Source organism: Nerophis ophidion, linkage group LG17, assembly GCF_033978795.1.
Source record: "Nerophis ophidion isolate RoL-2023_Sa linkage group LG17, RoL_Noph_v1.0, whole genome shotgun sequence".
Taxonomy (NCBI): Eukaryota; Metazoa; Chordata; class Actinopteri; order Syngnathiformes; family Syngnathidae; genus Nerophis; species Nerophis ophidion.
The window spans coordinates 20,459,611-20,472,267 of NC_084627.1; the positions used below are offsets into that span (position 1 = coordinate 20,459,611).

The following is a 12,657-nucleotide window of genomic DNA, read 5'->3' on the forward strand; positions in this document are numbered from 1 at the left end:
ACACGCCCACACCGTCAAAATGCCGAGGCAAACATTTCCAGATCAACACCGTATGAAAAAAATAATCAATGAGTGACTTTATTCAGCAAACATTTGCATTTATTTGCCTGCCAATTTGCTCGCAGTATTGAGATGGCATCAATTTAGTTTTTCATCCTGTTTCTCCTAAAATGATTACTTAGACGAAAATATAGAAATTTTATTCTAATTTTAGAAAAAAATGCATAGAATAAAACAGCATTCATGTATTCAATGTCCTTGGTTTTTTTATTTGCACTTCATTTGAAATACAGGCTGAATATAAATTCCAGATTAGTAATAACTTAGTACTAGAGCATAACCATAATTTAGTGTACCGTTAATCAAAGCATGGCTACAGTAAGTAGGTGGTCCGAAACCAGAGTAAGTGTTTGACTTCTCTTTAAAACTCCTGTGTTTCTTGTCATTTTACAACACAACTTTTTGTAACGGTTAGCTGAAGGTAGATTAGTCGTCCTGACAATAACATTTTTACCAAAACACAAGACGGACACGCTGTTGATGACACCATCTCTTTTATTTGCTTCATGTGAAACGTTATCTTCTCTCCATGTAGTTCTGGATGGACTTGTTAAAGACGGACAGGAAGAAATTGGCATCCTCCAAGGTTATGCACATGGGTGGTTTAATGCGGAAGGTCTAAAAATAAGCAAACATAGCAGAAGAGATTAGGACCATCCTGTTAATGGTCAAGTCGGTAACAGGTACATAAAAGGGGACCTATGATGATTATAATTGCGTCATTTCTGAGATGCATTAACACATGCAGTGCATCTGGAAAGCATTCAGTCAGTTTTTTCAAACTTTATTATGTTAAAAATACAGCCTTTTTCCAAAATGGGGGAAAATAAATCATTTTTGCCCTTAAAATTCTACAGACTATATTCCATTATGACATTGTCAAAATGTTTTGGGATAAAATTACAAATTTATTAAAAATAAAAATCACATAAAAACCCCGTTTTCATATGTGTTGGGAAATTGTGTTAGATGTAAATATAAACAGAATACAATGATTTTCAAATCCTTTTCAACCTATATTCAATTGAATGCACTACAAAGACAAGATATTTGATGTTCGAACTCCTAAACTTAATTTTTTTTTTGCAAATATTAATTAACTTATAATTTCATGGCTGCAACACGTGCCAAAGTAGTTGGGAAAGGGCATGTTCACCACTGTGTTACATCACCTCTGGGAACATCAACGTTTGGGAACTGAGGAAACTAATTGTTGAATCTTTGAAAGTGGAATTCTTTCCCATTTTTGTTTTATGTAGAGCTTCAGTCATTCAACATCCGGTGTCTTGTTGTCATATTTTACGCTTCATAATGCGCCACACATTTTCGATGGGAGACAGGGCTGGACTGCAGGCGGGCCAGGAAAGTACCCGCACTCTTTTGCTACGAAGCCACGCTGTTGTAACACTTGTCTTGCTGAAATAAGCAGGGGCGTCCATGATAACGTTGCTTGGATGACAACATATGTTGCTCCAAAACCTGTATGGACCTTTCAGAATTAATGGTGCCTTCACAGATGAGTAAGTTACCCATGCCTTGGGCACTAATACACCCCCATACCATCACAGAGGCTGGCTTTTGAACTTTGCGCCTATAACAATCCAAATGTTTTTCTTACTCTTTGTTCTGGAGGACACCACGTCCTCTGTTTCCAAATATAATTTGAAATGTTGACTCGTCAGACCACAGAACACCTTTCTACTTTGCATCAGTCCATCTTAGGTGACCTCGGGTCCAGCCAAGCCGGCGGCGTTTCAGGATGTTGTTGATAAATGGGTTCAACTTTGCATAGTAGAGTTTTAACTTGCACTTAGAGATGTAGTGACAGTGGTTTTTTGAAGTGTTCCTGAGCCCATGTGGTGATATCTTTTACACACTGATGTCGGTTTCTGATGCAGTACCGCCTAAGGATCAAAAGTTCGTAATATCGTTGATTACGTGCAGTGATTTCCCCAGATTTTCCTTTTTGATGATTTTACGGACCGTAGATCATAAAATCCCTAAATTCCTTGCAATAACTCGTTGAAAAATGTTGTTTTAAAACTGTTTGATAATTTGCTTACAACGTGGTGACCCTCACCCCATCCTTGTTTGTGAATTACTTAGCATTTCATGGAAGCTGCTTTTACACCCAATCATGGCACCCAACTGTTCCCAATTAGCCTGCACACCTGTGGGATGTTCCATATAAGTTATGAGCATTCCTCAACTTAATCAGTATTTATTGCCACCTTTCCCAACTTCTTTGTCAAGTGTTGCTGGCATCAATTTCTAAAGTTAATGATTATTTGCAAAAAAAAAAAAGTTTATCAGTTTGAACATCAAATATGTTGTCTTTGTAGCATATTCAACTGAATATGGGTTGTAAATGATTTGCAAATCATTGTATTCTGTTTATATTTACATCTAACACAATTTCCCAACTCATATGGAAACGGGGTTTGTACATATATGTATATACTGTATATATACACATTTTTACACACATTTATGTACTGTATACATATATACATAAATGTGTATATATATATGTATATTTATATATATATGTATATATATATATATACATTTATGTATATATATATATACACACACATTTATGTATATATACATATATATACACATTTATGTATATATACATATATGTATATAAATGAGGTGCGATGAGGTGGCGACTTGTCCAGGGTGTACCCCGCCTTCCGCCCGATTGTAGCTGAGATAGGCGCCAGCGCCCCCCGCGACCCCGAAAGGGAATAAGCGGTAGAAAATGGATGGATGTATATAAATGTGGCTATATACATATATTTATGTATATACAAATGTATATATCTACATATATATGTCTATATATGTATATATACATGCATATAGAAATGTAAATATATTCATATAAATGTGTATATACATGCATATATATACATATAAATGTATATATACACATGCAAATATATACATATAAATGTATGTATACATATATGTTTATGTATATATATATACATACATATAAATGCATATATACATATGTATGTATATATACATATATATATATACATACATATATACATACTGTACATATATACATATATATGTATATATACATACTGTACATGTATACATATATATATGTATATATACATGTATATGTATATATATGTACAGTATGTATATATACATACTGTACATATATACATATTTATATATACATATATATATGTACTGTACATATATAAATATATATATATATATATGTATGTATATATACATACATATGTATATATCTACATATATATGTCTATATATGTATATATACATGCATATATAAATGTAAATATATTCATATAAATGTATATATACATGCATATATATACATATAAATGTATATATACACATGCAAATATATACATATAAATATATATATATATACATGCATATATATACATATAAATGTATGTATACATATATGTTTATGTACATATATACATACATATATATACATACATATATACATACTGTACATATATACATATATATGTATATATATATACATACTGTACATGTATACATATATATATGTATATATACATTTATATGTATATATGTACAGTATGTATATATACATACTGTACATATATACATGTATATATATATATATATATATATATATATATATATATATATACATATACGTACACACACATTTATATATATATGCATATATATACATATAAATGTATGTATACATATAGCTGTATATGTACATATATACATACATATAAATATAAATATACATACTGTACATATATATACATATTTATATATACATATATATACGTACTGTACATATATACATATATATATATAATGTGTGTAAAACATGACAATTGATTGAAAGATTATTTGGTGAACAATTCAAGTAAAAAAGTGTGACAACATACCCTGGTGTTTCCTATCATACATTTGTTTACCCAAATTGAAATTGTGCACTCAATTCTTGCTATTAAAAATAACTGAAGATCAAATCATTTGACATATGCATCAATGAGGTCCATCGAGAGTCTGCTGCAGTTCCGGCCCTTACTCGACCCAAATAAACCATCTTAATTGCAGTTAAGTACCTGTCCATACAGCCCACCCTTTCCAATGAGGACGCCCATGTCCTTGATGTCCTCAAAGAGCTGATTCATGTCCTGAGATGATAGAGGGGCTCTGCTGGCCTGTGCCGGTTACAGAAGAGGAATGGAACATTATTTTGAGCGAGAATTGAGAATACACGGTTAAATGTGTTTGGCAGTTACCATGGTGACACATGGAGCTACCTATAAAAGCACTTATCCACTGCCTGTAAAATTGATTTACTTCCTACTTTAGTACTAATGCCAACATTGGAAAAAAGACATGATTAGATGATAGATTGATATTTATTATTTTCATATGACAGTATTATAAACACTTTTACCTTGTCTTGGACCATTTCAACACCGATCTGCAGGCCTTTGCCTCGGACGTCACCGATGACCTCATACTCGTCTCTGAGTTTGGCAAGTTCCACCATAAGGTAGGTGCCGACCTTCAGACTGTTTTGCTGCGTGCCGCCTTCTTTGATTGTCTAAAAGACGGTCATACAAATGTGTCGAGACAATATTAGTTGAAGACAACTCGATCAGGGATTGGACTACAAACCTTGCTTTGCCACCAAATCTCACCCAGAAATTAGAATCATTGAAGATTTGAAATGACTAATATGTTTAATTTGCATGATAGAAATGTCAGTTTTACATTTAAGTAAACATTTTTGCACCGTTTAACCAGCTCTATTTCAAAAGTACTGATTTGGCACCAGTATCGGTTAAGGTGGAACAAAAAAAAAAAAAACATCCGTAGAGCTAAGGCACAACAGCAGTTAACGTTAGCATTTGTGTTCATTGACGTTTTGGCAAAGACACATTTTTATGTCAACAATAGGATTCGTTCTTTGTGTTTTTACCAATATTTCAGCCTCTTTTCATATTGAAAAGTGAGAGGGAGAGGTATTCTTACATCAAGGACGGATGAAGCAATGGAACAAGCCACTGGATTCCCTCCAAAGGTGTTGAAGTGACTGCCCTTCTTTGATAAACATTCTGCAATCTCTGCAAGTAAGTCCAAACATTGTATTAATGATAATGCATACAAAACATGTGTTAGCATCAAGGATACATTTTAAATCAAGCTCTATACAAGGTGTGTCTCAAAAGTGCTGAAATCTGAACGACCAGTTTTCCTTGTCAAAGTAATCCCAGTTTTCAGCCTCAAAACAGCAATTTCTGTCCGTTTCTACCGAATCCAAACCCACTCGGGGCCACGAGACCAATTTAAATCATGCTACATATAGGGTTTCTTTTGGCGTATTGTTACATTTGGTTTTCGTCCTGTTTTTGTACTTTTCATGTTGTCTTGTTCGATTCCTAAGTGACAAGCCACACCAATTGGCCAATACAAGGCTTCCGATTTTTCTACGTTTCCCACAATGCATAGGCCATATTGGTAGGCTTTGTTTGTAAACACGCTCATCGTTGTTGATCATTCATCCCAGTGATAATCATAATACCGACGAGGTGTGCGATTGTCGACTGCCACAATCGCCAGATTCGAAGCGAGAGTCATTGGTGGAGCATAATATATATATATATATATATATATATATATATATATATATATACTTTTTTTTTTTTTTTTTTTTACAATTGTTTTTAACATGGCTGTGCAGCACTTTGGAAACGTTATTGTTGTTTAAATGTGCTATATAAATAAAGTGGATTGGATTGGATTGGAGATGGATGAAATGAGCTTTTATGGCATTCCTAAGTGTATTTCTGGACAACCGATCAAATCCATCCATCGTCAACCGCTTATCCAGAATCGGGTCGCGGGGACAACAGCTCCAGCAGAGATCCCTCGGCTTACCTCTCCAGAGCCACATTAGCAACTTCCTCCTGGGGAATCCCGAAGCGTTGCCAGGCCAGAGAGGAGATGTGATCCCCCCATCTGGTCCTTGGCCTGCCGCGGGGTATCGTCCCAGTGGGACGTGCAACGAAATGCCCGAACCACTAAGCAGGCTCCTTTCCAAGTGAAGGAGCAGCGGCTCTACTCCGAGTCTCTCTCGGGTGACTGAACCTCTCACCCTATCTCAAAGGGAGATGCCAGCCACCCTTCTGAGAAACTCATTTCGGCCGCTTGTATCCGCGATCTTACTCTTTCGGTCATGACCCACATTTCATGACCAAAGGTGAAAGTAGGAATGTAGATAGCTCGGTAGACCGAGAGCTTTGCCTTCTGGCTCAGCTATCATTTCGTCACATCAGTGCGACAGAGAGACTGCAATACTGCCCCAGCTGCTCCGATTCTCCGGCTGATTTCCTTCTCCATCTTTCCCTCACTCGTGAACAAGACCCCGAGATACTTAAACTCCTCCACTTGGGACAGATTCTCGTTCTCTACCTGGACTGTACAAACCATCGGTTTCCTGCTGAGAACCATGGCCTCAGATTTGGAGATACTGATCCTCATTCCAGCCGCTGAACACTCGGCTGCGAACCGATCCAGTGAGAGCTGAAGTTCACGAACAGAAGGTGCGATCAGTACCACATCATCTGCAAAAAGCAGTGATGCAACCTTTACCCCCTGGGACTATACTACCCTCTCCGCCATGGTCACGATTCTGCCTAGAAATCCTGTCCATGAAAGTCACAAACCGATCAGATGTGACGTGCTATTGACAACTTTGTGTTTGTTCAGATCATTTTCTACCGCTTGTCCCTTTCAGAGTCGCGGGGGGTGCTGGAGCCTATCTCAGCTGGATTCGGGCGGAAGGCGGTGTACACCCTGGACAAGTCGTCACCTCATCACAGGGCCCACACAGATAGACAGACAACATTCACACTCACATTCACACAATGGGGCCAATTTAGTGTTGCCAATCAACCTATCCCCAGGTGCTTGTCTTTGGAGGTGGAAGGAAGCTGGAGTAACCGGGGGGAACCCACGCAGTCACAGGGAGAACATGCAAACTCCACACAGAAAGATCCTGAGCGCAGGATTGAACCCAGGACCTTCGTACTGTGAGGCAGACGCACTAACCCCTTGTTCACCATGCTGCCCCCTGTTCGGATCATTTTATTTCAGGTAATTAAGAAAATTTTGCAAGTAGAAATTAATCTTAAATAAATGACAGCCCCACTTTGCATTAACTTTATGTGCTTGGTCAAAGAACTTTGATAGTAGTTGTGTTGATAACGGAAACTGTACTCATTTCTCTCATAGCCGCCCGCCACATGAAACAAAGCTGAAGCGACGTGAGTACGACATTCTCTCAATCCTGCCTCACAGTTACAGTGTGCTGAGGTGGCCTTGGATTGGTTATCCGTGATTTATCCAGGGTGTCAAACTTGGGTCGGATCATTTCTGCGAGTGCATGACTTTAGCCTTGAAACACCAGGTCCACTGCAAGGTGTTGTGTATGTGCAGCACAATAACAACAAAATGTTGTCTCTTTAACACCCTTTTGCAACTTCCTCATATTATGACAACCGTCCTACTTGATGACCCAACCTTAAAGGGACAGTAACCTATTACCTTAACTAACACACATGTTATGAACATCACATTTTACCCTCATTAGGTATAAACAAACCCCGCCTTTTTATTTTTACAATTACATAGTGCCCATGCCAGCCCGGTGGGCCCCTTTGCTCGCTGAGCAGTTATTCACCACAGGTGGCACGAGCCACTCTCTAGGCCCAGCTGGCCATATAAGAACTGCCCCTGGGGTCGGGACTGGTGCACGAGACGCAACAGCTGGAATCTGTTGCAATCAATTTGCATTTCATCCGGACCCATCTTCCAACTGGCAAGTTGCCAGCTTGTTCCGGCGGTTGCGATACCTGACCCGCATCCAGTCCCTCACCACCAGACAAATGTGAAAAATGTAATTGGCCCTTCATCTTGGCTTGTGATCTCCGTACCCGCCTGTAGTGTTGGCTCCTTCTGCGCTTGGGCTGGCCCAGCCGCCAAACAGTCCTGCAGCTGCCTCAGTTCTCGTCCAATCATGAGCAAGGCCAGCGACTCTCCTGTAGTGGTGTGCTTGGATGCCCAGATGGTCAAAAGGGTTTGGTTTAGGGTTTTGCCTAATGTCTGCCCCTCCTCCAAACAGGCCTAAATTCCATTCGTTTTTTATAAACTTTTTTTTTTCTCTCAGGATGTACCCCGCCTACCGCCCGAATGCAGTTGAGATAGGTCCAGCAAAAATGGATAGATGGATGTATGGAAGGATGATTAATGGCTATTTTTTGTGCTTGATAGAGCACTTTGCCAGAAACTCTGCAAACTCGGCTGAATGGAATTGGGGACCATTGTCCATTGTGATGGCCCGAGGTAACAACCAAAAAGCCTGTACAGGCGTTCAGTAATGGTGGGCGTCGTGGTGGAGCCCACCTCAAACACCTCAGGCCACTTTGAGTGCAAGACGTGTATTACCCGTAAGAACCAGGCGTGTACTGGTGTGCCATGAAGTTCGCCACAGAGGTTGATTAGAGGGTCGCCGTGGCAGGTTGACTCGTTTTATCGCCCAGAAGGCAACAGGTGCCGTTACGTACCACCCCCACTTCAACGGCAATGTGTTGCCGCAACACGGTATCCCGTCAACGCTCCTTTGTTTTTACAACCCCCAAGTGTCCCTTGTGTCATGCAAAGTACACCGTCCCTCAAAGCCTCTGATATGACACATTGTGCCCAGACCACGCATGCCGACCCCCAACAGGACAGTTAATCACGCACTGATATGGCAGTAGGTTGTAATCCACCTTGACTGGCCAGACCTCCCGGACATACAGTAAGTGCAAATGGTTGTGAGAACCTCATCATCTGCTGAGGCCTGCTGTAGCTGTGTCAAGGAAACCACGGTATTTAGAGCCCTGTGCATGACCTGGACCCAGTACTCTTTTTCCTCTGATGACAGTCACTTAGCTGCTGTTTGCTGCTTAGTGACTGCGACGGCCCCTTGACAGAAGGTCAGCAACCAGATTGGAACGACCCGGTAGGAATTTAAATTTGAAGTTGTATGGATTTAGGTGATCAACCCAAGATGATGATCTTGGGATGATCATCTCAACAGCCTTATGGGCATGTGTCCTGCTCCATGGGTGGCCAGCAATTACGTCAACGCTTGATGATCTGTGCGAATGGTAAAGGCCCTTCCATACAGGTACAAACACAGACTACTTCTGTTCTCCCGGGATAAGGGCTCTTGAGGCGAAAGCAACAAGACCCTCTGCCCTGTCAAAAGTTTGGCAGAGCACCGCACCCAGAGCCAGGCCGGAACTGCGCATGTGACCAGGGTGGGTGGAAGACATGCTAAAGTGTGACAAAGTATGCGGGGACGTGATCTGCCGCTTACTGATGTGCACTTATTCACTAAAGGCCGGGTCCGACTCTCACACTGTGTCCTTCTAGAGCAGGTGGCGGTCCGGCAGTGCCAAGATGGCTTCAGTGTGTAACACGATTGGAGTGATGCCATCTCCGGAGAGCTTGAAACCCAGGAACTCTACCTCCTCCATACCATGCACACATTTCTCACCATTAAGCATTACTCCATGTTGTCTGAAACGCTGGAACCTACTCCAGGTAAACGTCATACAGCGCAACTGAGGGCACATACACCACCACGTCATCGAGGAAGATGGAGACCCCTTGAATACCCGCTAGGATAAGGGACAAAACTTTCTGAAAGCAGTTTGGAGCTAAAACAGTCTAAAAGCAATGCGTATGCATCTGAAGACCATATCTGAAGACCACGATGTGCAACAAGAAATAAGGTGGGGTCCATTGTCTCTGGCGCCATAGGGACCTGAAGGTAGCCGTGTCGTAAGTCCATTTTACTGAAGATGGTGGAGACGGGAAAGCAACTTGCCAATTCTTTCGCCGTGGACAGGGGGTACTTGTCAGGAAGGATTGCTTTGTTAATGTCCGTCAGGTCCGCGTACATGTGGAGAACATCTCCTCCTTTCTTTGCGATGACCAGGTTGGACACCCGTGGAGAGGCGTCGACTGGTTCAATGACACCCGCTTCTTCCAGACGTCGCAGTTCCGGCTCTACTACATCGCTAACTGCCAGAGGTATACGTCCCAGAGGCTGGATAACAGGGCGCACCGCTGATTCCACCGTCGGCCATACTTGCCAACCCTCCTGATTTTTCCAGGAGACTCCAAGATTTCAGTTCCCGTCCCGAAAATCTTCCGGGGAAACCATTCTCCCGAATTTCTCCCGATTTTAAACTGGACAAAAATATTGGGGACGTGCCTTAAAGGCACTGCCTTTAGTCTACTCTACAACCTGTCATCATGTCCGCTTTTCGTCCATACAAACAGCGCGTCGCCCCAGTCACATAACATATGCGGCTTTCACACACACAAGTGAATGCAAGGCATACTTGATCAACAGCCATACAGGTCACACTGAGGGTGGCCTTATAAACAACGTTAACACTGTTACAAATATGCGCCACACTGTGAACCCACACCAAACAAGAATGACAAACACATTTCGGGAGAATATCCACACCGTAACACAATATAAACACAAAAGACCAAATACCCAGAACCCCTTGCAATACTAACTCTTTCGGGATGCTACATTATACACCCCCGTGCTACCACCAAACCCCATTCCCCACAATCCCGCCCACCTCAACCCCAACCCCCCAATCTGCCGAATCCGAAGGTCTCAAGGTTGGGAAGTATGCCGTCGGCTGGTGGGTGAATCCCGTCATAGACCGAAGCCATCTGGAGAGAGTATGCTGACACAGCTTCGGTAAGACTACTGTTAGCTTCTACCTTGCTAGCTAGCTAACAAAAGTCAGATGAAGTTGTGTGAAAAAATAACTTTACCTTCTACCATCCTAGTCACGTCCGTTGTGTCCTTGGGCAAGACACTTCACCCTAGCTCCTGATGGGTCCTATTTAGCGCCTTGCATGGCAGCTCCCGCCGTCAGTGTGTGAATGTGTGTGAATGGGCGAATGTGGAAATACTGTCAAAGCGCTTTGGGCTCCTTAAAAAGGGGTAGAAAAGCGCTATACAAGTACAACCCCTTTACCATTTATTATACGTTAGAGTTCAAGATGGTGACAACTCTGGGAAAGAAGCTGTCTCTGAGCCTGTTTGTTCTGGCTCTGATGCACCTGTAGCGCCTGCCCGATGGTAGCAGGTCGAACAGCCAGGGTGTGTGTTGTCTTTGGTGATGTTTTTCGCTTTCTTCAGGCAACGGGAGTTATGTAAATCCTCCAGGGAGGGCAGGGGGCAGCCGATGATTTTTTGTGCAGACTTTTTGACCCTCTGAATCGCCCGTTTGTCTGATCCAGTGCAGCTGGCGTACCACACTGTCATGCAATACAGCAGCAAGCTCTTCACCTTGCCTTAGTGCTTTTATTCAAAACTTAATGTTTTTATGTTCTGTAGCTTCTTTAGAGCTATTGAATTTAATTGTTGTGAAGAGTGACAAAACAGCCATTCCATTGGCACTGGCTTGCCATAGGATAACATAGGCTCATGTTTTCATCTCATGAAACCATGCTGCAGCACCTGACGTTTTTACCACTCTTGGTACTAGTCTACAAAAGCTACTACAGTGCATCCGGAGAGTATTCATAGCGCTTCACTTTTTCCACATTTTGTTATGTTACCGCCTTATTCCAAAATGGAATAAATTCATTTTTGTCCTCAAAATTTCTACAGACAACACTTTATATTGACAATGTGAACAAATTAAGACTTATTGGTGGAAATCCTATGTGTAAGTATTCACAGCCTTTGCTCATTAATGTGTTGATGTACCTTTGGCAGCCATTGCAGTCTTTTTGAATACAACGCCACAAGCTTGGCACACCTATCGTTGGGCAGTTTTTCCCGTTCCTCTTTGCAGCACCTCTTCAGCTCCATCTTGTGGGTTGGTAAGCATCAGTGCAGCCATTTTCAGATCTCTCCAGAGATGTTCAATGGGATTCAAGTCTTGACTCTGGCTGAGACACTCAAGGACATTTACAGAGTTGTCCTGAAGCCACTCCTTTGATATCTTGGCTGTGTGCTTAGGGTCCAAGTCCTGCTGAGTTAAAGAGCGCTCTAGAGCAGTTTTCATCTAGAATGTCCCTGTACATTTCTGCGTTTATCTTTCCCTCTATCATAATTAGTCGCCCAGTTTCTACTACTGAAAAACATCCCCACAGCATGATGCTGGCCCCACCGTGCTTCACTGTGAAAACGGTATTGGCCTGGCGGTGAGCTACAAACACGCCAAAGAGTTCCATCTTGGTCTCATCAGACCAGAGAATCTTGTTTTTCATGGTCTGAGCGTCTTTCAGGTACATTTTGGCAATCTTTTTACTAAGGAATGACTTCCATCTGGTTATAAACAGGTCTGATTGGTGGATTGCTGCGGAAATGGTTGTCCTTCTGTAAGGTTCTCCTCTTTCCACAAAGGAATGCTGTGTTTGGTCACCTCCCTTACTAGGACCCATCTCCATTGATCGCTCAGTTTAGACGCTGGCCAGTTCTAGGAAGACTCCAGGTGG

The 12,657-nt window shown here is 41.5% G+C and overlaps 1 protein-coding gene across 2 annotated transcripts in view; it reads right to left on the bottom strand.

Moving 5' to 3' along the window:
- Positions 1-537: 537 nt before the first annotated feature.
- agxt2 (alanine--glyoxylate aminotransferase 2) overlaps positions 538-12,657 on the bottom strand; it is a 67,498-nt gene continuing 55,378 nt past the window's right edge. For both annotated transcript variants that reach the window (XM_061876498.1, XM_061876499.1), the window contains exons 11-14: positions 5,098-5,189; positions 4,517-4,666; positions 4,176-4,274; positions 538-678 (exon numbers count right to left, since the gene is read on the bottom strand). In XM_061876498.1, the coding sequence (XP_061732482.1) occupies positions 577-678; positions 4,176-4,274; positions 4,517-4,666; positions 5,098-5,189 (443 nt within the window). In that variant the 3' untranslated portion in view covers positions 538-576. The remainder of the gene's footprint in view (positions 679-4,175; positions 4,275-4,516; positions 4,667-5,097; positions 5,190-12,657) is intronic.